Below are 27376 nucleotides of genomic sequence, written 5' to 3'. Positions count from 1 at the left end.
ATGTGTGTGGATATCCAAACACCAAATGCCGTAAAAAGCAACAACGCCGTCTCGTTAAGCCGTTGAGGGATAGTGATGAAGAGTGGTGTTACATCCCATCCTGTGAGTCGGGACTTCTACGTCCGCTCGTTGACGACCCACCTCTTCTTCTCCTTGGGTGGCTTCTCGTCGTAGACGGCGGGGGGAGGCCCCGGCATGAACTGTCCCGGGGAGGAAACAATACCCTGCTGGTTGACATTGGCGCTGGAGCCGGCGATGATGCCGCTGGGACCCTTGTGGGCGTGCTTGCCGAGCTCGTACATGCGGTCCTTGCGGCGAAGGTAGCGTCGGCGCCAGATGCAGGCACCAACCCAGATACCGGCAATGGCGACGACCAAAATCACGAGCATGACGACCCATCTCCAGTGATTAGAGAGCCTGAGAGGTTTTGTTAGCCTTTTGCCCAGCAATCAGGAGTTGAACCGTCAAGACTTACCAATCGCCACCGTTTCCGCTGCTGCTGGAACCCTTTGAGGATCCGCTTGTCGTGGTGGACCCTGCTGAGGATGACGACTGGGTGGCAGCGCCCGCGGCGGAGTTGCAGAACGAGGTGAACCATCCCTGGATGCTGCTGAAACCAGCGGCATCGCAGCCGGCGTATTCGCAGACACCACTAGCAGCCGTCTTCCACGGCTGCAGAGCGCCGAAGCTGCAGAAGCAGTTGTCGTAGGTGCCGGCGTCGGCTGTTGCGACGGCAGGCGGGACGCAAGCACCGTTTGCGTCGAAGAGCACGCCGCAGTTCTGAGCGCACGACGGCAGCTGCGCAAAGGGCATAATCGTTGTCGATAGTCCGGCTACACGACGTTCAGCTCACGCAACAGCATGACGGGGGGGGCAACGGGGTTTTGCAACTTACACATTGTGACGGTGGTGATGAGGCGTCAAAGGGAGAACCGAGAAAATTGAAAGATTGAAAAGAGAGCAGGAGGCCGAGGTGTCAAGTAGGCGTGTGTTTTCACGCACGGGGGCCAAGCAGGGCGCTGGAATGCGGGGGCGGACGATGCAATTCGAGGCAGGTATTCCTTCTAATTGCCGTCACGCAGCAGAAACACGGCAAACGGCACAGGCGCAAGATTGAGCCACAATCCGGCGAGTTGGGCTCAGAGATTGGCAGCGAGGCAACGACGTCAAGCGGCGCTTGGCGAGAGTGGTGAATGAGTTCGGAGGGGATGTCTTTATTTTCGAGTGGTGAGGGAGCGGTGAAAGCACGGTGAGGTCTAGTCTTCGTCCCAAGTCGGTCGAGGTTGAGCTAGGTCCAGCTGTCGTCCCAGCTTTTTTTTTTTCTCTCGCTTTGGCACACACGGATTACGTCGAAGCTTAGTTGTTGTCGTCCGAGGAAAGAAAAAGGCTGAGCTGGTTTGTAGCGAGGGGCGGAGTTCCGCAGATGTGCAGGTCGGGTATTGCCTGTCGGCGGCTGTCTGTCACGATGCTGACAGGGCGGTTTGGTCTACTCGTCTCGGGTCGGCTGTTCGGGAGAACGGGAAGGTACTGCAGCGAAGCGAGAATCTCGTGTCAGGCGGACCCCAAAAAAGCGTCGTCGGCAGGCAAGCGGACACGGGGCCCAAAAGCGAGTGAGGGTATTCGGAAAGGGTTGGCCGCGAGGACGGGAGGTCGAACGATGTCGGTCGGCAGGGCTGGTGGTGTTGTTGGAGGCAGGCGGTTCGAAGCACGGTATGTCCTGTAGCGACGACGACGAAGCGAGCGTGTTGTGTGGAGAGGGGAAAGGGAAATGAGATGGAGATCCGGATTAGTCGGGACAACGGATTTCGTCTTGCTCGCGGCTGGCTAGCGATGGTCGGTGGTTGGAGGAAGGATGGGAAACGGAAGGGAGCGGGAGACAGGAGGAGGGAGATGGGGAATTGATGACTGAATAATGGTATAGGTACCGGCGAGAATCGATAGCCCGCCAGGGCCAAAAAAGCAAGAAATCGCGGGAAAGCCAGGCGGCCAGGGACGGACGACGGATCGGTGGATGGCACGACGCTAGAAGAGGTACCTGGGCCGCCACCCAGAGGCACACTGTGGAGCAAGTACCGTCCCTGCACTGCCCTGCCCGCCCTGCCCTGCCATTGCAGAAGCGCCCAGCAAACGGCTAAACAGCAGATGCATCCATCCACACATCACAGCACAGCACAGCAAGACAAGCTGGGCACTGGGCCGGCACCCAAAGGGACACGAGGGGAGCCCAGCCGGGCAGAGGGGGGCCAGCTGCATGTGAGGCAAGGGAAGCGCTGCGGGAGCGACGGGCTCTTGATGAGTCGATGGCCCAGTGGCTGGCCAGAAGCCGGGACCGGGGTTCCAGCGTGCGCCTCCACGTACATCCCATGTATACAACGTACAAAGTGCGGTGGCCAACTACGGCAATGTACATTGCCAAACACCAGTCCCTGGAACCAAGCATCGACACCGATGACCGGACCAGGGTTGTAGGATCACCTTCAGGTTGGCCTTCGGTACCATGGTGTCCGTCAAGCTTGGGGGAAAGGCGGGTCAGGTGCGTCTCCCTACACAACGTTGTGTTGGCAGCGTTGTATGCATACAGCGAGTGGCATGCAGTACATATCTGTATCCGTACTGCGTCGCTGTAGTGTACTCCTGGCCCTAGATGTGGAAGAGCTGGGACTTGAGAGTGTTCCAAGGCGCCGGTGCGGTTCGGAAGAGCCGGTACGTATCCGCGTACAGATACCAAACTCACTTCACTCCGACTTTGCTTATTTACCTGGCCTTTCTACAATATTTTCACCCGAATTCCTCAGATGCGGCCGCACCATCCGTCATCTACAATACGGGAGTCTGTGTCCAGCAGCACACTGACCCTACTAATAACGCGTATGTCTCCAACTGATTGACAGTTGACATGGACGTGCACACGAGCCGGGCTGTGCAGTGCCTGTGCAGTGCCAGCTAGAAGAGACGGGTTGGGTTGGTCGGTCGGTGTGGCCGGGCGCTGGTGCTGGTACTGGTGCTGGCACACTCGCATTCGCACCATACCGCACAGGACAGCACAGCACACTCGACGACGACGGCCACCACCCAGCCATCTGGGAAGAAAAAGGTTTATTAGTTGCTGATGGCTATAGAGATCGCGCGTTGCCTCTACGGCACTAGGCGTCCGCACGGCTTTGCTCGCGCTGCCAACATGCTCTCTCGATGTGGTTCAGAGGCGGGGGAAAAGACGGCGTAAAATGGCTGGCTGGCGCTGGCGCTGATGTACTTCACACACGTGCTGGGCCAGGCGTCCACGCCGACTCCAGCCCAGCCCAGCGCATCCCATCCAGTCGTCTCTGTCTCCCTCTCGCTGCTGTCCGTCAGCCTGTCTCGCCCAGGCCAGCCGGAGACCGACCAGAAGCGGGCAGCAGGGCAAGACGGAGGGAGCAGAGTACGGAGGCTGCGAGGGTACGTACCGTTGCGGTACGAAGTAAGGTACGTACTTCATCGTACACAGCGCCGCGAACCACTATGCCCTGTATCCATTGGGTGCAGGGGGCTTCTGGTGGATGTCCAGAAGGGGTGCGCTAGTCTTCATCAGGGACTCCCTCCCAATCCTTCTGCAGGATTTCATGGATGGGTCGACAGGGGACGGTGTGGGTGGTCGGCAGCACAACAAATGAATACACGTTATATGACGGGGAAACAGCCTGCTCCCACAGAGGATCCGAACGATGGTTTGTCTGTCTCGGCGGCCCTGCAGTCAGCGATCAGCGATCAGCGGGATGCGGCAAACACTCTTGGGCCTCTTGGGCCCTCTTCGGTCAATCATTCAGTGACATCCTTCATATCCCTAACAGCGTCTCCCCTTGCCGCCCCTTGCAATCGTGCCCTTTCCCCGCCGTGCAACTACCGCTGCGTCTCCTTGTCGGGACACTGAAACTGAGGCGCGAAGGGGGGAGCCTCTCAACGGGGAACGGAGACGGGCTCCACGTGGAGAAGGGGGAGATGGTGAAGGAGAAGCGATTTCAACTCAAAACAAATGGGCTCGCGATGGATCTGCGCCGATTGCGCTACTTGGGTTGCCATGTACTTACTGTGTTGTGTACATACACGCCTGCACATTTCATGTTTTTCTTCTGCCATCCCAGGCTCACCCTCCCAAGCAAACCCGGTTTTGGGGGTGGTGGCCTTGTTTGTACCGCGCTAATGTGGACGCCGGGGGAATTTATGTTTTATTGAAAAGATTGAAAATTGAAAATCAAAAACGAAAAAAAAAAACCCCGTACTCCGTACCTGGGGGGAGAGAATGTACTCCAAAAGCCTAACCGTGGGAGGGGGAGCACGCGCGAGGGACATGCACATCATTTGGACCAGAGGAAATAAAAAAATAAAATAAAAACTCTATTGCCCGCTGCCAATTAATTTCCGTCAAAGCTAATGGCGGACTCCTATTTGCTTGACGTCATGCAACTACCCCCAAGCGCGAACGTGCTCATTTCTGCTTTTATGCTTATGCTGGTGCTTCTTCCTCGCAAGACAGGGAAGGAGGAGCAGGACGCGGCAGGGCAGCCCATATCAGACGGATATTGGGACCACGAAAGCACAGCAAGGGGACGAGGAAGGGAGCGAGCAGAGGGAGGAGGCAGAGCGAGAGGGAGCGAGAGTGGTACAATAAGAGAGTGCTTGGCGACGACGAGGGAGGCATGCATTTGGGCTCTCGGTACGAATACGTACTGGAGCCTCTGTGCCCCCCTGCCCTGGTTGCTTAGCTAAGAAGCTTGGCCTCTTGTGCTTGTCCAGCGTGCACCACTCACCACACGCCTGTCCTCTCCATGGCGAAACAGGGCAGCCGAGACCCTGACTGAGCTGAGCAACTGGGCAAGGGAGGAGAGAAATGAGTTCACTCCAAAAATAATCCGCGGGCCTCAGTCAGCTTACGAATGCATGCAACTCTCCAATTTCGCCAACATCACCAGGTTCGATCAGTCTATCGATTTTGTCATCGCTCGCCCGTCATTACCACCCGACAGCCAGAGACAGACGGACAGGACAGACAGCCTTTACGCCAATTCCTCGGCATTCCGTCCCCTCCGCCCAACCTCGCCGCCAGTATTCCAGACTCTCTTGGCCTTCTGCATCGGAGCACGGCAGATTCGCTGCATGACGTCTTGTCTCTGCTTGGAAGACGGCGCCAAGCTGCGCCGTTGTGCTCGGCGCCCTTGCCCGGATGCGTCGCAAAAAGTCGATGACCGACGAGAAGGAAAAATACGAGCTTTCCTTTCCTGGCACATGCAGTCGACGTAAAGGAAAATACAGTTCCACTCCGCACTGCCTTTGCCTTGGTTCGGATGAACAACACACCACGCCACATGCACGACACACACAGACAGACAGACACGCACACACGGCAACAGAGGCTTGTCCAGAAACACCACCATCATCCATCGCTGCTTCAGCTGTGGCTCGCCGCCGCCACGCCAAAAAAACAAACTCAAGACCAGCCCACTTTCTCAGCCACCTCACCTCAGCTCCCGCTTAGAGTTCTCCGCAATTTGCACTCCAGACCACCGAGCTCACAAGCCACAGCTAGCTGGATCGCCAAGCGATGCCTGCTCCGGCGTCATCGGCTTCCCGTCCTCTGACAGACAACACTCGGTGCACGGGTCCGCCGTCCTCCCTTCATCTCCACGATGACGCGAAGGAGCCTCCTGGAACAATAATGTTTTGGCCAGAAACCTCTATTGCAAGTGAAACAACTCCGCTCCACCGGGTGACAATTCCAACAAAGGCGACAAATGAGAAGAAACGAGAAGACGAAGAAAGTGAAAGTGGCCAGCGAGCGCCCATTTTATGTGAACAAGTTTTTTTCCTTCCCTGGCGGCAGTACACTGTAGATCACCCATACGCATCATCATCACCCCCCCTCCTTCAATGGTGCTGCTGCGTCCGGGACGTGGCGTACGTCGCCCCCGCCCCCGACCCTTGACTTCCGCCCGCGTGTCCCGCTGCAGATCCGGCCGCCGGCACTTCGGCAATCGTGTTGAACGGCTCTTGCCAAGACGGCTCCGTCAACCACCTGCCGACGCCGTAGCTCGCGCTTCCACCCCCCGCCGAAGTCTGGCCCCGGTCAAGCGACGGATCCTGCCATGATCGGTTGACCGGAACCGTGCCCGAAGATGAGTTTTTCCCGCTGGTCCCTGTAATCATATTAGAAACGTTTCCATGTGAATACCGCAACAACTGACTGACCTTTGGGCTTGGACGAAGACTGCTTTGTGGACTGCTTGGCCATTATGATATTTTAATGTGATGTCTAGCTAGCTTGAGGAATGATAACGAGATGGCAATGCAACAGTGTTATTATTGTTTGTTTGAAGGGGTGTTCAGGATGCCGAGTGTTAAGGTGCTACTCCAATCATCTCTCCCGGCCACGATGCCACGAGAATCCAGCGTCTTTATACTTGCCATTGTACAATGCATGCATCATGTCTCCTCGTGAAAGCAGCTCGACCCGTCCGTCCTGGCCTCTCGACGGCAGCGTCATCTGCCCCAAAACACAAATCAAGCTTCTCTGGACGGGGGGAGCCCTCGGGGCGCCATCAGTTGCACACATTTCCACGGCGTCGCCCAACAAGGCCGGGGATAGCCTGTGTCGCAGCACCGCATGGCGTTTTGTGCGGCCCTGCGAGAAGTGTCAACTCGACTGTGCGCGCACACGTGCGACCCTTTTTTTCCATGTTACGCCGCGCTAGCGATTCGAGGGCTATCCCCTATGCCCCCCCTCGTGGCCACAAAGTTGCTCAATGGCAAAAAAGTCTGCAATAGGGTGTTTCTGTAGTCGGTGGTCTGGTTCAACGCGATACCTTTTTGTAGAAAATGGGGTGCTTTGGCTTTCCAAGTCGCTCAGCCGTCACTTCGGATGAAGCTCGACTTGGAAGTAGGGAAAATAAACACTGTTCAATGTGAGATCAGGCAAAAGTGTTTACGAGTTGCAGTTACTCGGGGGCCTTCCTCAACAATCCCACCCGCAATTATTTAAACCGTTGGTGTCTTATCACGGCCCTTCCAACTTCCCTTGCCCGTCAGCCTTCGTGAGACCCTCCCCACGTTGGGAACGTCTGACCTGCCATGCAGCGTAACCGGCACTCCTTCCGAGGACTGCCGCCGGGGAACACCGGGAGCCCGTATCCCGCCGTCGAACCAAAAAGAAGTATTGGCCTCGGCCCCTTCTCCGAGACAAAAAAGCGACGAGCTGCGTGTGCGTCCTGGACGGAAGCGCTCCCCCCCTGGTGGAGGTCGGGTACACTTGCATCCGTCCGACCTTCTGAGAGCGCCCGGAGGGGGCACCGGCAGCGCGTGATTCGCGGGGCGAGGTCGTTCGTCGTCGTCGTCCGCTCGCGGAGGAAATGACGAGCCGCGGGCGACCGGGGGTCGGCCTAATCTTGCGCGGCTACCTACATGTTGCTCAACCACATTGCATGGTTTGGGACCGGTCCGAAGGGCGATTGCATCGATATATGCCTCATCGAGACGGGGCTAAGCCACCCCCCCTTGACATGCGTCTCTTCTGGCTTGTGGGATGTCTGGACGTCTGTTGGAAGCGGGCGTCGACAAAAGATTGCCCGTCCCAAGTCGAACAGAAGAGGTGCAATCTGGGGAGATTGGGGGGCCTCAACGTCGACACGAGGTATACGAATTTCTCCCATATCGAACACGACATGGGGCGAAACCGAACCGCCCCTGGAGATCATTCGTGCGTGTCGGAAAACCACCCTCGGCCATCGATGATGTGGCACCTTGGCACCCAGGTTGCACGGCATGGCCGAGCTAATCAACACCAGACTTGAAAGGCATCAAAAAAATCTCAGTTGGACAACATATCAGGCACGCGAGCTTCATTCGGCTCCGTCACTGACGGGATAAGCATAGGGATACCACGGAAGCGGGGGGTGTATTTGAGGTAATCCGTCGCACACGTTGTGATACCCCCTATATTTCATCGGTATGTTGGATTAACGGGTACCATATCCAATCGGAGACCCCGAAGGGGAAATATGAAGATCAGAAACATGATGAGCTTTTCTGGTATAAGCTGGTTTACGAGGTGATTGCCCAATTGGCCAACGAATCGAAACCATCCGTCGACAATTTCCTGCTTTCTAAAGCTTGCATCTTTCTCACGCCCCCCAGGCGAAATCCTCCCCGATGTATGGCTTGACGCTGTACGCGCTGCTCGACGTGATACAACATAGACGACGTTCGCCACGTCCAGATATATCCTCGGCGGATGGTCTGTGCCCGAGCTTGATCTGCCTGCTTCCAGGCCGGGATTTCCGATCCAGCGCCGTGGCAGCGTCCTGCGTTGGAAACAATACCGTGGCGAACGCTACAACCAGGGAGGGCGGGTGGTCTGGGGCTGACGTCTATCGATTGTGACGTTGCTCGGGGCCGTGACGATAGATCGAGTGGGCCATACGCGAAGTGGTGAGCACCGGAACGGGGTTACCGAAAAGTTTACCGCGGGCCTCGTAAGAACCCCTATGGCGGAGGGAGTGGGTGGCTCGGTTCTGAAGAAAGACCCCGTGGGGTTTGTAGCCCGCGTAAATTCCAACACACGTTATGCCGCCGAAGGTGTATAACGATTACGAAAGGTCGGAGCTCTCGACATTGAGGAATAAGTTAGTGGACGACAGCAGGGGAAGTAACTAGGACTGAAAAAGAATATCCGAGTACAACGGCTAACCGCAGTGTAGAACCTGCATTGATGGGCAGTAAATGCAGTGGGATAGTTGTCCCCGTCAGGTCGCAGGGTGCGTCGAAGGGCCCCAAAGCACCCATCGCTCAACACGCCGCTGTAAGATCCTGAGCCGCCGTCGCCGGGCACCATGTCTATAACCATGCTCTGGCCCGAAATCATGTGTATGCAGAACCTCGTGTCATCCTCCCAATTAACTACTGACTGAGGACGAGGGGACGCTTAAGTAGACGGCCAACCACTGCTGGGCGATCGAAATTTCGAATCTGAGGACTGGGTCACGAAAGTCACACATTGAGTATCAGGGGTACCAATCATCCTTCCGGCCTAGATTGGACAAGACACTGCTGGTGTAGTTGAACACTGTTCAACCATTAGCTATATCTCGGAGCGCCGAGAATAATATTCCAGGGATGAGTTATATGGAGTCCGCACAGAGAACGCCACGGCGACGTGTATTTTGATCCAGGACGCCGGGAACCTGTTGTTTCATGGGGTTATGGTGTTATTCTGCGTTATTCTGGGTATTCCGTTCATTTGATTGTTCCAGTTCCTCAGTGGCATGTGATGAAACATTATCACGTCAGCTCGAGGCCCCCTATGTACAAAAAAACGTTCATGGCCATGAGTCCTACAAGAACACCGAGACCTGAATAAGGTGAACTGCTATACCAAGCCCCCATTCGAAATTTCCCATCTCTCTGGTAGAATCTATGTAATATATACATGTATATATATCGGGACAGTGTTCCCTCTGCTTAGATGCACGCGGCGAGGCTGAATAGGAATTACCAACTAACTTCAACCCTGATTCTAAGCAGAATTTAACACAACGGAGTTCTTACTACCTATCTATATCAGACAGACCACACCTCATGGTCGGCTCATGGGGCTGTGGGCGATATTGTGAGGCCCAATCCTTCGTCAAAAGGTTGATAAGATTGACGTGAAGCTATAACCCCTGTATGGCTGATACGTTGACAGCAGGGTCATTGACGCCTCTCGGCAACCAGCTGTGGGGAGATAGTACATGGAGGATGTGTGCAACGGCAGGGGGAGGGCCTCCTGAACGACTAAAGGATGCTGAACGGCGGCTTCTTTTGGGATTTATGATAAACCAGTGCTATCGGTAGTAAGTTAGTTATGTGCACTTCACGCGTCTTTTCGCCATGGCTTTAAGCACTCATCTCGACTGGCTCTTTGCACAGTCTTACGAAGATAATATGTCTCGAGAAACTCACCGGTATCTCTTTTAAGCAATGTAAACTTTTTTGTAGCCTGTGTTATAAGTTGTAGTCGAATGAAAATTCAGAAATGTTCTGTTGCATGACTGATGGGGGATCATGCAGCGATGGCTGGGGAGAAAACGCCGCCTACCGGAGTCTCCACATTGTCACATCGCATGCATATAGTCAAAGGGCCCCTGATTCTCGTTATATGTCTCTGAATACGGGGCTGATATGGAACTGGTGGCATACCGGGTGTATGGTTTTGTCTCAGACAAACATTTCGTAGATCCCGCCAAGTCCAACGTCAAAGGCAACCCGAGGCTTTGACAGTCTCTCGCAGAATGCCTAGATGATTCATAAAATGTTCGAATAACCAGAATCTCTTTGTACCTTTCATCAGAGTACGAACGCTGGAACAATTGGATTCTGCAAACGATGTGGAGGATTACCTTGGACATGTTATGTTGCCTTCCAGCCGGTCGTCTGTCCCAATGCTGTACTCAAAAGTATGAGCTAAAACCGGCTCAAAATGAGTCCGGGACTGAAAGGATCAACATGCATCTATTGCTGTCAATCTCCACGCCGTTGTCCGATAGATTGGGGTCCGACAGTAGATCCGCATGAACTCGGTACCATTTGGAGATCAAAGTGAGCAGCCGTTTTGACTCGGAAACCCGCAGAATCATTGGAAGGCAAGTAGGGCCTAACGTCTGATGCATGCAAGGCCTCCCACCTCACTTTCCCCCGAAAAGAATGGCTCTCGAAGATCATAAAATACAAGACAGGGCATCGATATTCTGATTGGGCAATCGCACACCTAGCGCAGTGAGCCACATCGTCTAGTGAACCCGGGTCGATCTGGGGCCGGGGAGCACAGACGACATTGAAAGATCGACAAACAAAAAAGCAAATGGAACATGGAGGAAGGCCGAGTCGCAAAGACCCCTAATTTTCTTTGAATTTGAATGGTGGGTAACGGTGGTGGACTGTTGGAAAAGTGTTGACCACGGCCAAGAACGCCACATCTCGGGTGGAAGAGGTGGGACAACGGGACGCGCTGCTTCAGTCGAACCGGACGATAGTGCCTGTCGACTTGGTATTTTCACAAGCACGGTTTTTTTTTGTCTGGCTCTAGTGATCTTGGATGGCCGATCACCATATTTTCAAGTGCCGATACCTTTGCATATGAGGCGGCTTTTTTTCTTGGCAAGTCTGCCTTTCTCTTTCAGTAGCCACGATCCATGAAAATGCTATTGTCTTGAAAAGTGGCAATTTTCCCTCCCATCTACTTCCGAGAAAAGGGAACACGACATTCTCTTCTTCTCACTCTGTTCGCTGGTGAAGTCCTTCGCAACAAACCGTCAAGATGGACCCAGCAGTTTTGGCAAGCCTCACGATCTACAACCTCCCGCCAGCTCCGCCACTATGGGATAGTGTAGGCATCTTCTACATCACCTTCTGCGCAACATGGACGGCTATTGTATTCGCAGGGATGGCTTTCCTTTGGTTCAACCGCAACATTCCTATCCTTAAGCTCCGCGGTCTACCACTGGCATTCGGATCCATTATTTTCCTTCATTTGTACTGGATTATGGCTCAGATCACGTACCCAATCGGCAGGACAATGCCAGTCGTCATTGCATACGACGTCCAGTACTTCGTAATGGGCATATGGCTCCCATTGGGCATCGCTCTATTCCACGCTTCCAATAGTCGCTTCCTGCACGTTGCGAAGCTGCAAAGGCTTCATTTCACGGGCAGCGGCGGCCGAATCCGACGAGGCTGCAACGGTGGAAAGACGTCATGGCTCTGCAGATTTAGGAACATGGACTATGGGAGGAGAATTATCATCTTCATCTGCATAGGCATAGTCGCACAGGTATGTCACCTCATTCAAGGCTTCTCAATCTCGTCTTGTGTTCGATAAGGTGGAAGCTGACAGCAATTTCAGGTCCTCCTCACCGTTGGAATGTGGGTGGCCTGCAAGAAGTATCATCCCACATTTGGTATCCCCGGCACGGAGATCCGTGGCAGCAACCTCATGGAGCAGTTGATTGACCTAGGCCGTGGTTGGGAATGGTGGCCCACCGTGCTTTGGCAAGCGATCTGGACTTGGATCGTATGTTGATACAATACACCGGCCTTTGCCATCCGGGCAATATTGATACCGATAGCTAACATACTGCAGGTTGCCCCTACTCTCATTTGGAGAGCCTGGGAGATCCGTGATACCATGGGATGGCGAACCCAAACCGTTGGCTGCTGTCTCTCCAGGTATTTCGCCGCCAACCTTCGATATACGTCTGAAGTGGGCTAGCTGACTCACGCTCTAGTCTTCATGCCACCCCAATGTTTATGATAGCCTCATATGTGCCCGCATTCGAAAAGATAAACGGGTATTTCACTCCAAGTCAATGGTAATTATAACTCACATTAATCTGTCTTGGCATCTATTGACATGTGATAATAGGATTCATCTCTCAACCATGATGTTCGAAATATTTACCATATTTGTTCCGCTCGTCCAAGTCGTCCGACTCCGTATTCTTACCAAACATGTTACAGACGCGAACGCCAAATGGGAATCGTCATCGCAGACAACGACCGTTAGATCATCAACTAGAGCATCATTCTACGGACAGAAACGTGCCGTCTCTTCTAGCGAGGCTGAAAAGGGGCAAACAATGGTCTACTACGTAGACTCTTCCGAAATGATTGCTGAGCCGGACAGTCGCCTGCTGACGATGACCGCTCTTGAACATGCCCTCAGAGAGAACCAGAGCGCTCTCCAAGAGTTCTCGGCTCTCAGCGACTTTTCCGGCGAGAATATCGCATTCCTGGGCCGCGTATCCGAGTGGAAGTCGAAACTGTGGCCCAACGCGCTGCCAGATGCCGAGTCCCTGGGATCCCTTAGCCACGAGGAAATCCTGGATGCATATAACGGTGCTTTGGACATCTATGCCGACTTCATTTCCCTCCAGCACGCAGAGTTTCCCCTGAATCTACCTTCACAGGAACTGAAGCATCTCTTTCAAGTCTTTGACAAGCCCGCTCGCATTCTTTTCGGAGACGACACGCCTGTCAATAGCGCCACGCCATTCGACGATGCTTACTTACAGGGCTGTGGCGGGTCAAGGTCGGGGAGCAGTGGGTCTGTTCATAACCATGTTCGATACACTGGCGATATCCCTGCAGGGTTTGACTCCTCAGTCTTCGACCACGCGCAGGGTCACATCAAGTATCTTGTTTTGACCAACACCTGGCCCAAGTTCGTCCGGGAGATGCACCAGAGAAGACGTTCTGGCGAGACTAACCGGAGCATCAACACGACCGAATCCGAGTCTTCGCTTTTGAGCCGGGTTTCGAGCGGGTTTTCGAGCCTTTTCCGTTCGGTCAAGGCTATTTAGTCTTGAATTCCATTACTTGATATGGAACAGAGGCAAAAAGAAGCTGTCAACTTTCATTTCAAAGCTTCATTCAACGAGCAAAACACCACCTTCTTTCATTAAATCTTCGCGCCCCTTTGTTACCGAATACCCGGGCAAACCCCCTACACAATAACTGTATAATGATTTCTTTTATGTATAACTGTTGGCAACAAACCACACCTTTAATTCGCATTGCCAGATGCAATCTTTGGACCCACTGTACCTAATTTTATGTTTTTGTTGAAGATAGGTGACAGTGAGCGATGTTAGTCTTTGAAGCCTTTGCAAGATGGCATATTGCGGCCAGGAGGTGGGAAGGTGGACAAGGCGCCATCCATTTTCTTCAAGATTACAAGATATCACCTCGTTGGGTCAAAAAGTTTGAGCTCATTTGGCACAGTTTACAAGATGCCTCAACTTGAATTGGAAGGGTTTGGCCCGGATGGCTTTTGATTCAGCAGACCAAATTCAACGTGAAACAAGGCCAAAGCACGTACGTTTATGTACTCGAACAATTCTTCACTCTAGAAAGACTTCTAATCATATAAAAGCCGCACAGGCAAATCATTTCCTTATTCTTCCGATATATACAGCACCACGGAAGTAACTCAAGCCTCGCCCCAAATTTCGTCAGCAATCTCCCTTACCAAACCCAACTTTTTCTTCTCGTCGTCGAAACTCAGCGGGTATCCACTCTCGTGGGTACTGAAACCGCACTGGGGTGACACGCAGATACGCTTCAGGGCCTCCTCCTTCGTCTCGCCGCTACCCTTGGCGACAAATTCTGCGGCCTTGTACAGACGGCCCTTCATCTCTTCCTTGTCCTCCAGCTGGGGAACCTTGGTGCTGATGATACCGACGACGACGTTCTTGTTCTTGGGCAAATACTGCAGCGGCTCAAAGCCTCCCGAACGCTCAGTGTCGTACTCGAGGTAAAATGTGTTGACGTTAAGGTTCTGGAAAAGCTTCTTGGCGATGATGTCGTAGGCACCCTCGGCGAAGTGGCGGCCGCCGATGAAGTTTCCGCGGCAGAGGTGGATGCCAGTGTGCATATCCTCGGGGATATTGCTGATGCTGTCATTGTAGAGTTTGATGTAGGCGTCGAGGAGGTCTTCAACGGTGCCTTCGTTGTCTTTGTCCTCCTCCCAGCCTTGGCGGAACTTTTGCGAGCAGAAGTCTACACATAGTCAGCAGTTGAAAATTTGGCCATGTCTGCACACTCACAGGCCATTCCAGGGTCATCGAACTGGACGTTCCGCAGACCAGCATCGTACAGCAGCTGGAGCTCGGCCTGGTAGACCTTGGCAACGTCGCTGAAGTACTCGGCATCATTGGCGTAGGCCTCCTTGGTGTAGGCTCTGCCCTGCTTGTAGCGCATATGGAACCAAGCGGGGGTGATCATGGTAAGCTTGATGTTGCCCCATTCCTCCTCGGGCAGCGCAGCCTGCACCAAACGCAGCTCATGAAGGTTCGACTTGGACTTCTCGCGGGAGTGCGAGAGCTTGCCGCCAGCAATAACGGAGTCGCCAGGCATAACCTTGCGGTCCTTCTCAATGAGACTCACCACATCCGGGTGGTAGAGACGGAACATACTAGCCTCGGCATCTTGCAGGCGGATGGTGCCCTCGAACTCGTCCCACATGAGACCCCAGAACCGGGTGCGGTTGAACTCGCCCGAGGTGACGCCCTTGATGCCCAAGTCGCGCTGCAGCTGTACAACCTCGGCGATGGACTCCTTCTCGACGCTCGGGAGACCGGCTTCCTCTTCAGAAAGGCCCTGGTCGCGGATTTTGCCTTCGCGGATGTCGAGGAGCTTTTGGGGTCGCAGGAGAGAGCCCAAGTGCTCCGCCCTGAAAGGGGGCGCGTGCTGCAATTTGGTGGACATTGTCAAGGTATATCCGGAGCGAATCAGTGAATGTATTTTCAAAATATCTTGTTACTTATTCCGGTCAAAATTCCTGACGCTGAGAATTTTAAACGTCGCAACATCTCGGTGGGTGTCCGATCCAGCGTAGAAGGCGGGGCGAAGGATCCAAACGGCGGGGCCAAGTGAGGGGCTAATCCGTTACGAATAGCTGACGAAGGGCCGATTGAGGACGGCTTTAGCTTGATCTGGTGTCCAGGGGGCTAGGTGATTAACCCCAAATTATCGAAACTCGAGTTGGTGGCATAAGCCGGCTGTGTTCTTAACGCCGTGCCATGTTGGACACCTCCTTTGAGCTGAAGAACAACAAACTTCACGGGGTGCATGTCGCCCCACACCTTTACCCCACACGGCCGGCAGTTGCATAAACGAGCCGACGTCAACTCGGCAGTGTGAGGGTAGTTTTACGAGGCACGCCGGAGCTGTTTGAGATGAGGCGGATTGGAAGGCTGGAATCAAGGCTTTTGGATATACTCTTGGAGTTTCCAGGTCACCCGGGGTTGTCTGACAATACAGTTGTTGAACCAATATATACAAGGCCCCTTGTGTCAAGGGACGTACCAGCAAAGATGCGAACAAAGGGCCCCTTTCTGACCAAATGCCTCTTTTCCCAAACCGTCTTCCGAAGCATAGCGTCGATTTTAATCTCTTGACGGCTCGCTCAGTTGGTGCACAAACGAGCAATCTTTATCTGCATTGAAAGTTAAGCTTTAAGCCAGGGCTGCTGGTCACCCTCGCTTGGACGCTACATCAGATGATATTTTTCGGATTTTATTTCCTCTTTACAGTAAATAGTACTACTTGACGCAATAATTGTAGGCTGTTGATGAGTATTCGAGCCAGATTCCAAGGTTCAATTTTGGTAGTCCTCCTGATATGCAGCTGACTGAGCTGGCTCATACTGCTGTCTACGGATCATGTCCACCAGCTTTGGAAAAAGTCAAAAAGTGGTTCAAGGAGAAATAAATGTCCCTTTCGAGAGATTTTCAAATCAATTTCTGATTAAAACATAGGTACAAGAATGCCTTAAATCTCAGAGTTGCCAAAGTGACCCTCGCGCAATATAACCCCGCGGGCCTCTTTCTCTTCCCATGTTCCCCTTCGATTGAAGCAACTTAGTTTGATAAAGTTGTATTGGATGTCTCTGAGTTAATCAAACTTTCAAGAAAGTTTATTCAGCAGTAATCAGAAGAGAACCACGCGTTGGTTTTCAGCGTCAGCGAAAGTTCTCTTCTCGCCGTCGATGGAGGCAATGCCAACTCGTCGGAAGCCTAGGTACCTTCCGTTTCTATCTTCGGAAATATTGGCGGCTGGTATGAGAATGAGAAAAGTCTCCTTATAAAATTCTGCCGTCTTGCTCTTCGTCGATCTAAGGAGGAGACATGTGTACGTAACTTCAACGTCAGTATGCCTTTTTTCATCGTCGAACTGACCTGCGCAGTTCCAGGGTGTTGGGCGATTGGAAATGTCTTTTCCGTTGTTATTAACAAGCAAGTAGGCGGGGTTGTAGTCCTTTGCCTCGGGGGCTACACGAAGACCTAGCCCCTTGACAGGACCATTCAAAACGAGAAGACCGGATTCGAGCAACGACGTCATTGGCGGTCCTGACCAGCGGATATTGTGTGAAACCATCGTAGTGTGATCTAAAATATCATATCCATCTTCTTGTCCTACAATGCCCCGATATTCCATGAGCACACGAGCATCACTGCATAGCCAAGTCCAGGAAGGCCAATCGGCCCCCCCGTGGGCTCTGTTTGGACCAATCCTGATCCAAGAAAGGTCAATAGTGAGCGAGCTTTTGCGTATGCCCAAATACGTCTCTTGAAGAACGAGGCTCTCATAGTAGCTAGCAATTCCGGCAAATGCAGGGAGGCGGTCAGTAGCGTTGGTGAATTCTCGATTTGAGTAGTCTTGAGCCCATTTTGGCCACAGTTGGTCACTTCGATGCCGTGTTCGTTCATCAATGAGATTTAATCCGTATTCTGAGCCGTCCTCGTGCAAATCCTGGCCGGCTTGAGTTTTGTACGAGCACCTGCACTGCCAGTGAACTTCGGCGTCTAAGCAGTGAACGGTTCTGTGAGAAAGAATCTGCTCTTGAAGTACCCACCCCCGGGTACTAAGGTGCGCCCTTCGACGTATATTTTGGGGACGAGAAGCTTGGAAGCGAACCATGAAGTCTTGAGGATGGTCGCAACGCTCATCTTGGTGTTTGAAGGAGAAGACCCGAGTCGCACTGTCGGTTGAGTTAGACCGCCCGTCATATTGATCCAAGCCAGAATTTCGGATTCCCAGGTTCAGTATGGGTTCCATCTTCTTCTCGGTCTCATTTTTAGTGCTGTTATCTTCAGGGAAACAACCCCATTGGCTGTCTTTTCCGTCACTAGCCGCAATGGTGAGAACGCTTCCAGCATAGACATCCTTCATGTGCGACGCCTCCGTTTGCCACTCATCTAGATTATCTTGAACTATACACAATGAATCGATCCAGAGGTAAGGAATTTCGAGTGAACGTGTAATTTTGATGGCGTCTCGGAAGGTCTTGGGAAGCAAATGGTCGCAAATGATTGCGCTAAATTCCATTTCTGTCTCTCTGGTAGTTCTGAGGGGACTTGTGTCCAACCAAGTTCCCCAGCAATGGCTCAGTGTTGCGTACCGACCACTATCTGGATCTTGAACGCGGTTCTTGGTGGCCACCAAGCGCAGTGGCTTACAAGGTCTCACATCGATAAGGCGCTTTGGCAAATATCCATTGGAAGGCTGGCATTCACGGTGGGACTGGGAACCCTCACAAGTATGAAGCCAGTCTTTTATGCAAATGATTCGATCCTCGCTTACTGTTTCGGTGCCGTTTGTCCGACCGGAAATCCAAAATGGAGGATGTCGGTGGCCTGAGGAGGAAGTCAGTTTGGGCACAATCCAGGTGACCTCATTTCTCGTCAACATATCAAACAGAACTCACTCGTCGATGTTTCATAACCCTCTACCGACACAGCAATGTTGCCGTCACAGGTGAAGTGGCAAGCGTACTGCTCGACTTGCAGCTCGACATTCAGAAAGGCCCACGACATTGGCCCCGCATGCCTAATATCGTCTAACTTCAATGATAAAGGGAAGAAGCCATCCGTATCCATCTGTGGAAACTTTTCTGTCGCCTCGATGAATTTCGGTTCCACAAGAAGGTCCAAAATCGCAGCGCATAGCGGACATGATTTCTTCGATTCGCGTAACTTTCTCACGTCTGGCTGCCAGGTGAATGCCTCTGCAGATTCGAAAGCGCTTGGTCTTGCAAGAGACAGGATCACTCCCATGCACAAGTTGCATGGATTTTGCGACGATGCTCTCATAATAAAGCCACTTCAACTTTCCTGTTGTGGGACAATAACAGCCCGCACGAGGTAGCAAAGAAGAAATGAAGAGACTAGTGACAAGGAATTCGCGCAAGTAATGCTATGATGTGCGGGGTAAAGCAGTATGAGATGTATCCCGGGTTTGCGTTACAGCTGGCCTTGGCTTGCTTACGAGTTGCTCTTTATAGTAATCGCGTTGTCCGTTCCTTTCCCAGTAAGCCCCTGAAAGTATCCCTGGTGGCTAAGTCAACAAGGCTTAGTAAATCATATTGAAAACATATTGATCTTGTAATCCAGATCGTGCCGACAATTGCAACTGTAATTATTTTGATTTCTTCTAGTCCTATCTTTGTTCTATATCATGTACATCCCTTGTCCAATTCTTATGGGTTAGGTGGAGTTGAAAGCAAGTGTTAGGTGACTGAATGCTTTCAGACTATTAGCTGGTTCGTTGAAGACAATAACACAATAACACAATGTCACGTACTTCAACATTTGTACTTTATAGTCCACATTTAGTAAAAACAGAGCTTAAGTCATGGTCATATAACTAAGCCTACATAAGATAGTTGATGTTTCAGCGTGACATGGCGCCGTTCGTGAAGCCGTGCCGCTCGCCGAGGAGCCCCACCAACAGCACGGACAACACCACAATGCCAGAAACGAAGCCGGCTTAATTTGCAGGGATAGACGACTCAAACCACTGCAAGCCTTGTAAACTAATGCCAGCTACTTCTGTTTATTACCAGTAGACTCCTCTACCAGAGCCTCCAAGCGTTCATCTCCCCCATACTGCTCTAATGCTGCCTTCATCCATTCATCCCAGCCCAGTTCAACCCCGAACACCCTAAGGATGGCATTTGCCAATGGCAACGCGTGGGCCCATTTTGATTCGAGCCCCAAGCCCCAAAAGAATCGTCTCACCCTTTCATCTCTCGTATGGGTTGCCAACCCTGCCCCCATCTCGTGCATTGCATTGCTCAATGCAATGTCATTTTTGCTTAGTGAAACAATTCCATCGCTAAGAGCTCTCATATCAGCGGATACAAGTGATAATGCAAATGCTTCTTGTCTTGGAACGATACGCGCCATCTGCCAGTCAATAATGCCGGTGATGTTTAGGTCTTCGTCAACCATTAGGTGATCGCCCTTATCGTCGACATGTTTTAGGAAGAACTTGTCCTCCGAGTCAGACAATTGGGTAGCACTATCTTGGAGAAAGCGATATACTAAGTAGGCTTCGACAGGATACTGGGGATAGAGTTGGCCATCTGTAATCAGCGCCAGATACTGTTCGGTCCAGGCTGTATAGTATGCCGCTGAAGTATTAAATGGCCCGTATGGATAAAGACAGACAAATCTATCGCTTGCCGTAGCAGAAACCGAGGGTAGGTCGCCAGGTGACTCAACATTCAGAGATCCCGCTAGAGTAAATGGATGCTTCTCTAATTCTGCGAAGATCTTGGCGAGACCCTTCCAGACCTTCGTAGTGTCCCCTTGATGATCCCATGGCTTGCCTGGCAACTCTTCCATAAGAAGAAAGCAGACCCCAACACCGTGGTCGGTACCTTGAGATGGGATGCCGAATGAGAAGGCATGCGGCGCCGGTACTGCTGTAGTCTCCAGGAACTTCAAGGTGGCATACTCGCTGTGGATTAGGTATTCTGCCAGCGAAACAGGGAGCCCGACAGCAAAGCTTAAAACCCGGGGAACTCGCATAAGCCATGAAGGGGATCCATCGTCAAAGCAGATCCGGGCGTGGTAGTTGGCACATCCCATTAGAGAGCCTGAGCCCACAACCTTTGAAGAGAACTCGATTGTGCAAGATTTTCCGTTGTTCAGGCTAGAAGCAAGTTTGCAAATTGCATTCTTGTTGATCTGAGCACGAAGGCGGTGTATTTCATCAGCAACAAGATCGGTGTAATCTGCGTCATTCAAGTCCTTAACGTGGAGCCTCAATTAGAAAAGACGAAAATATGGTATGCAACTAGGTGAATAATACCTCAATGCTACACTTATGGAAGTTTGGAGACATATGGGCTCTGCAGAAGTAGCTGCGGCATATATCACACCCACCTCCAACCGAGCGCGCACTTGGTTTCTCGCACTCAGGCACTGAGCAGTAGAAGAATCTCTGCGCCATTGTATGATTATACTATCGGAAACAATATTAAGGGTCGAAAAGAAGATGTTGAGACGGTACAAATGTGTGGGGGTTAAGGAGTGTAGGGTAAAAATGAGTTAGGCGCTGAGACATGTGCGTAAGAACGATGGCAGGAGGAAAGAAGGCTCATTTCAACCCAAAACGAAGTGCGGCCGTGCACAATGCGGGTGGTGACATGTGTGGGATGTATGGCTGCTGCTCCCATTGGATGCCGATCAACCTGCTCCCAGTCATACCTACTACTCTAACCAATCCATCATGAGCCTGATGCGGGGGTACACCCGGTTGCATACAAAGGGATGAGAAGTTCCAGCAGATGTACAATGTTCAGAGGACTGCAATCAACTATACAACACTTCCTGACACTCCAATCTTTTGTCTCTCACCCTAATTCAGTGAGTCTTTGTAGCCAATCATCACACATCTCTTGTCTGGTGCTGAACCATCAGATATCTATCCTCGATTCACGATATAATCACTCTAAAACGTTAAAATTGCATGTGGCACTCTCTTCAAACTCAAAGCTGTCGATTAGGCCGAACGGGCAATAAAGACATGTGCGGATTCATGTTTATCTCTCAAATTCTGTCCGTTTTACCCACATTTCATCACTCGAGCTTAGCTGCCTTGAGGAAAGCCCGCTTACTTCAAGCAAAATCAGTCTCGAAGATCTTCCGTATTCAGCCACAAGCTGTCCTCCAGCGAAGTCCAACCAGACTTTCCAAGCCTTTTCAACAACTCCTCCGCGCGCTCCCTAGGCTTAATGACAGCCTGGTACGGCTCGCCGGCGAAGTTCTCATGGAATTTCTTTTTGGGATTCTGCTTCCGCAGGATTTCCAGGATATCATCCCAGCAGAATGGCTCCGCAAAACCAAAGATGCGCTCCCCCTTGACATCGGGTAAGATGGCTGCGGCGACGTGGAGAAGAGCTGCATCTTGTACATCAACGAAGTATTCTAGGCTCTCTGCGTCAGTTACCGTTTTTCGTTCCCAACCCATATCGACGTTTAGATGCAACTTACGGGGCAAACTATCGAGTATAGTCTGTTTCTTGCCCTCGAACAATGGCAAGATCCATCCGGACGTGGAAGGGTGTCCCTGGTTAACAAGCTCGAGACTCTTTCCCAGATTCATGTTGGGGAGAACTTAAAGCCGTGCTGTTAGAACGAATAATCATCCAGGGCAGGAGACATCTAGACGTCGTTGCTTACCAGTGTTAACCACAAGATCGGGGCGCTTTGTCTGGTTCTCCTTGTAGAACTTCCAGACAGCCCGTTCCTGATCAACTTTGCTAGCAGAGTAAACATATCCACCATGATCAGGGCTCCACGGTCCTGGCGTCCAAGCCAACTCTTGTGCGTCAGGGCTCCAAGAATCTTCAGTGATGACCTGGCCTTTCTTCATAAACGCCTCGGTGCCCGCAGGCAATGCCGCCGCGGACGAGGAAGTCAGAACAAAGCTCTTCACGCTGGGTTCCTTGTAGGCGGCTTTAATAGCGATCTCAGCGCTCTGAACGGCGACTGGAATGACCTTGTTTGGGTCAGGGTCGAAATTGACGACCGATGCGACATGAATGAAAGCCGAAACCCCTGAAACGAATTAGCACAGTAACCAGCGGGTCGAAATGCAAGTTGCTAGCCACCTTTAACTACTTCATCATATGCATTTTCGGATGTCATGTCTGGGACGGAGAGCAATTCGAAGCGGCCCTTGCCATAGGTCTTATCGAAGTAGGCGCTGAGCCAGGCATTCTTCTCAACGTTCCGGGCCGTTCCGCGGACATTATATCCTTGCTGGACGAACTGATCAGCTACATGGGACGCGATGAAGCCATTGGCTCCCGTAACGAGAACAGTAGAGCCCTTGGGAATCGTCCGGTCTTGGATAGAGGCCATTGCGCTGCCGTTTGAGTTAATTGCTGATTGATGCGGTTATGCAGGATGGTTCAATTGTACTGCAGACCGATGGGGAGATGATAAAGGCTTATGCCGGCTAAACCAAAGGCCAAAGTTCGTCGCAATAGGCCATTCTTATATTCGAGCAGGTAGGGTGTGCGATGTAAGAAGTAATCTAACTAGAAGTGGAGATTCCAAGTATCGACGCGCCCGATTTCTTGTATCCGGGTAGGCGGGCGACAAAAAAGGCTGTAAACGTTGGAGCAGGTTGTACTAACAAAAGGCGGCTCTGCCACATAAAAACAAGTACCTTTCTGGCTTTTGATCACCGACCGTCTGGCTCCTGTTAGTATCTTGTCTTAGTGGGAACCGCTTTTTCATCCGCTGAGGTACTTTTAAGCTTTTTGTCAGCCGCTTGCCGGGCACCGCCTACGAGCGGATGCAAACGCCCAGTAGAAGAAAACCAGGCGTAAGTTGTAGGGTGGCACAACTGTCTGACGCAATCTACAGCTCTATTTCTTGGACGGGCGTTTGTAATCCAGCTGGTTTCGCAGCAGCCAAGTGGTTCATTGGGCAGGAAGCGTATTATTCAGCACCCAATGTCTCACCCCTGCATTTGTCTGTGAATGGAATGGAGCGGAGTTTGGGGCTAATGTTACCCAACATAGCAAGTCTTAATTCCGTGCACCTCCCCAACAAGCAACCCCGCAGTGTCATCATGCTCCTTTGACATTGAATTTGCCCGGCCCCGACAAGGGAGCAAGCAATAGGATGCATTGGAGATGCAGCCTGGCGAATTGCTGACAATCCATCAGGTCTGGCAGTGCACACTCTCCGATGGTTACGTCAGGATGATAACTGCGAGGGCTGGGATGATTGAAATTCCGTGCAACTAGTACCCATCTTAGATTAGATCCATCCCACAATGCTTCGGACAAGCCAGACAAATCAGGGGCAGCGTGATCAATGGCAAGCAAATGGTGATAGAGGACATGGTATTGTGATATAGAAAAGAATTACTTGTCGGGTTCTCCTACTTGAGGCCGGCCCATCCAATTAGGTACATTTATTGAGTTCAATCGGAAAGCTTGCAACACAGCAGTGTAGCAAGCCCACTTAGCAGACTCGCCTTCCTACGCTCTTCCGCATTGCTCCGTGGATTAAAACTCAACCCCAGAACTCTGCTCAGAATGTCGAGGCGACATCTTGGGACAAAGACGGTGATTGTCTAGAATACGTTGCCCTTGGTCTGGCCACCCCTCTCCGCCTCGATCTTCTTGATGTTGAGGTGCTTCCAGAGAAGAATAGAGGCGAGACAAGGAGGGATCAAACAAGCACCGGCAATAACCATCTTGTGCTGCACCTCAGCATAAGTGGAAACAATGGCATCTCGAATAGGGTCGCCGTCTAGGTACGACAGCTGAACTTCGACGTCGGCAAAGATCGTCGATGTCAAATTCTTAGCGTAGTCGGGCAGGTTGCTGTGCAGCCTGTAAGGGAAGATGTTGTTCCACAAGGCACCAGCAATGGCGTAGCCAATGGCTGCACCAATGGAGCCGAACAAACCCCAGATGGCCATGACTGAGGCGATCTCTTGGTGTGTGACAACGGCCATTATAGAAATCTGGCCACACGCAGCAAAGAGACCGGTTCCGATACCGTTGAGTACCTGCAAGACGACGAGAACAGCCACCGAGGTGCTTGGTGCTCTGTAGGGGATCAAGAGCGCGGTGCCAAGAAGCATGAAAGGAACACCGGCAAGAGCTGTGTACTTGTAGTCGCCAGTCCACCTAATGAACAGTCCGAAAAGGGGACCGAAGATGGAAGAAGACAGCGAAAACGCGTTGAGAATGTATCCGGCATTAGTGATGTTCTGTCTGTGCACAACCAAGAGATAAGACTGGTAGTACGAGTCCCAGGTACTAAGAATTCATAGTCAGTAACTTAACCACAAGCATTGCAGACAAGTGACTTACAAGATGGAAATGAACATAATGGCGTAAAGCAAGCAAGAGCCAATGAGGGTAGGCTCCTTCAGGTACTTATAATCCATGAAGCAGACGGGAGCAAAGAACTTCTCCCAAATGTATACCATAGGGATGCAGAGCACTCCAACAACCTCCATGGCGATGATGTAGGGGGTAGACCAGCCGTTCGGTGCGTAATAGACGATGCTGAACGGCACCAGAATCAACGAGAACATGAAAATGACAAGAAGGATTCCGGGGACTAGAATTGTTTTGTTAGTATTTGAATCACAAATTTCATCGTTTCAAGGTGTATACGTACAGTCAAACTGAATGAGGTGGTACAAGAAACCCTGCAAGGGGGTGCGGTCGGACTTCAGCTTTTCCAGCATGCCTGCCTTCTCGGCCTTGCGCTGCATGAGGAACATAGTCACTACGGCAGGGACGGAAATTCCGACAAGAATGATGCCGAAGGCGCCAAAGGCCCATCGAAAGTTGAGGTTCGTGTAGAAGAGGTCGGCAATCTTGGGGCCGGCGAACGTAACAGCAATAGTGGGAGTGCCGTTGATGCCAAACATGATCATGCGGTTCCTCAACGAGGTCATGTCGGCAAGCATGACATCGATAACGAACATCATACCAAAGTGACCAACGTAGTAGAGAGTGTGCGCCGCCACATACGTCTCCATGTTCTGGCAAGTGGCTTTCATGATCATTCCAACAATGGAAAACAGAATCATGATGAAGAAGCCCTCAGAACGACCCCAGATATCGATGACTTTGGCAATGACGAGCTGGCAGCATCCAGAGAGGATGGTCGCAAAAATGCTGACGATGTTGAGAAGACCGTGCTTTTGGAACGAGGACGTAACGAAGGCGTTCAGGGAGCCCTGGACTGATTGCAGGAGCAAATCGACGAAGGAGACTAAGTAGAGTCTTAGGATGGGGGTTAGCCGTAGTTCCTGCCATGTCCAAGATGCAATTGGAAGACTTACAGACAGAACATGATGATCATGGTCTTCTTGTCCCAGACGGAGGTGATGGCTCTGACGCGCTGCACACCACCCTGGAAGTTCTCGCTCTCAACATCAGAGTCATTTTCCTTGTTGTTGGCGTTGACCTCCGTAACGCCGTTGTCAAAGGCGTTGGATTTCTCAATATCGGCGCCTGCCTCTTGGCGGCTCGTCTGCTTCTCGATGGTCGCCATGGTTGATTGTCGGTCGCGAGAGGGCGACGAGTGCCACAAAACCCAACGGACAGGGTTTGGGAGAGGAAGGGGAAGCTTTTGGCAAGAAGGAATTAGAGATTGAAGGCGAGCTGCCTGTTGACCTTGCTTGAAGAACCAAGAGGGAAGGAGAAAAACTCGGGTCACAAAAACGAGGCTCCAGAGGGCCTTTCTATATTAGATCGGGGCCCTGCAAGCACCCAAGCATACAAGCACCCTTGAAAACTTTCAGCCGATGTCGCCCAATGTTTGACTTTATCAGATGATCAGATTAGATGCCAAGGGGCGAATCAGAGTTTGCGGTCCATCGGAGCTATGGATCGGTTCGTGCTAGCGTTGTGGGATCGCCAACGCCGGACAGCTCCAGGTCGGAGGCCGCGTGGTTGGCCAGGCCTTCGCCGGGACTCCATGCTGAAGACTACCTGGACAAAGTGATGGGCAGCTGTGGCCCGTATGTAAAAGATCAGCCAATACGTTGGCTCACCTGGATGGGTAAAAGATTCGAGAATAAAAGTGGCGTGAAAAAGGTGTGTAGGATATCCGGGCCTCCTTCATGCTGTGTCTGGCCGGGCCGCCAACGTGGTGGTGGGGGTGGAGCGAGTGGCGTAGACTCCTTGTCACTTCTCATCAGAATTTGTCTGCATACTGTTGCGTTCCAACCCGAGGTTGCAAGTGGGTGTCTGGAGTTGAGCTCCATACATCGGGGTGTTTTCACATGTCTTCAGCCCATTACAATCTATCTGCTGTCTACTCCGTATAGAGCGCTACGAAAAGCATTCAGTACCAGCTCAGTACCAGGTAGAAGGACAAGCTTCTCGTTCTTTGAACTTAGTTTGAGGCACAGCTGTTGGCAGCGGAAGGGTTTTTTTCCCTCAACACTTGGCATGCAGGGAGGGCCGACGGTAATTAGTGCAGCATGGGTAGGTTCCTAGACCTGACAAGGGTCCTGCTCCCACATACCCGTCAGCAAAGGTAAACCCCCACTTTCACACGGGCTTATTATCCATGAACGATACATTCCACAGTAGGTATCCCGTCGGTCAGTTTGCTGGTGACACCACAAGGATCCTTGCAGAAATTGGCCCATCACGCCTTCTTGACCAATCCTGAGCGGTGTCCACGAAGAAATTCCGAAAAATGAAAGCTGCCCATGCAGGCCAAAGCAGGGTGTGCCAGGACGCACATCGCGGCAAGTGGGATCGAGCAGCGAACTGAGCGGTGGCAGTCTCAATGCTTTTCTCGCCTCCCGTCGTCGCTCTGGGCAGGTGATTAACACCATGGATGGACTAAAGGCGAACCAGATCTGCTGGTCTCTTGATCCGTGTGCTTGGCTTTTTTCCAGACGGAAGGTTATCATGTACCTCTCGCCACATCAAGGCCATCCGCCGATCATGAATGTCATGGCCGGCAAGTAACACTGGCTCCATCTGAGTTACTGCCAGGACTCCGGTGTGCTGTGCCTCTTTACG

The 27376-nt window shown here is 51.9% G+C and overlaps 5 protein-coding genes across 5 annotated transcripts; 1 reads left to right on the top strand and 4 right to left on the bottom strand.

Annotated features, from left to right (window-relative positions):
- Positions 1–116: 116 nt before the first annotated feature.
- On the bottom strand, positions 117–899 carry EsH8_VI_000185 (uncharacterized protein; the record flags this gene model as incomplete). The annotated part of the gene is made up of 3 exons (XM_083271438.1): positions 117–417; positions 476–833; positions 896–899. The coding sequence occupies 3 exons, from the start codon at positions 897–899 to the stop codon at positions 117–119; spliced, it is 663 nt and encodes a 220-aa protein (XP_083126612.1).
- Positions 900–11320: 10421 nt separating this feature from the next.
- On the top strand, positions 11321–13361 carry EsH8_VI_000184 (uncharacterized protein; the record flags this gene model as incomplete). The annotated part of the gene is made up of 4 exons (XM_083271437.1): positions 11321–11833; positions 11906–12073; positions 12143–12228; positions 12425–13361. 4 exons carry the CDS (start codon positions 11321–11323, stop codon positions 13359–13361), a joined length of 1704 nt encoding a protein of 567 aa, XP_083126611.1.
- Positions 13362–13990: 629 nt separating this feature from the next.
- Positions 13991–15267, bottom strand: EsH8_VI_000183 (cobalamin-independent methionine synthase II family protein; the record flags this gene model as incomplete). The annotated part of the gene is made up of 2 exons (XM_083271436.1): positions 13991–14559; positions 14607–15267. The coding sequence occupies 2 exons, from the start codon at positions 15265–15267 to the stop codon at positions 13991–13993; spliced, it is 1230 nt and encodes a 409-aa protein (XP_083126610.1).
- Positions 15268–21477: 6210 nt separating this feature from the next.
- EsH8_VI_000182 (uncharacterized protein) lies at positions 21478–22715 on the bottom strand (the record flags this gene model as incomplete). The annotated part of the gene is made up of 4 exons (XM_083271435.1): positions 21478–21776; positions 21843–21965; positions 22032–22409; positions 22463–22715. 4 exons carry the CDS (start codon positions 22713–22715, stop codon positions 21478–21480), a joined length of 1053 nt encoding a protein of 350 aa, XP_083126609.1.
- A 1228-nt stretch (positions 22716–23943) lies between these two features.
- Positions 23944–25889, bottom strand: EsH8_VI_000181 (major facilitator superfamily domain-containing protein; the record flags this gene model as incomplete). Its single annotated transcript, XM_083271434.1, has 4 exons — positions 23944–24637; positions 24692–24944; positions 25005–25618; positions 25678–25889. The coding sequence occupies 4 exons, from the start codon at positions 25887–25889 to the stop codon at positions 23944–23946; spliced, it is 1773 nt and encodes a 590-aa protein (XP_083126608.1).
- Between the last annotated feature and the right edge of the window lie 1487 nt (positions 25890–27376).

Source organism: Colletotrichum jinshuiense, chromosome 6, assembly GCF_051148585.1.
Source record: "Colletotrichum jinshuiense chromosome 6, complete sequence".
In the NCBI taxonomy this organism is placed as follows: Eukaryota; Fungi; Ascomycota; class Sordariomycetes; order Glomerellales; family Glomerellaceae; genus Colletotrichum; species Colletotrichum jinshuiense.
The sequence above is the reverse complement of the archived record's forward strand: the minus strand, read 5'-3'. Positions and strand labels throughout refer to the sequence as shown.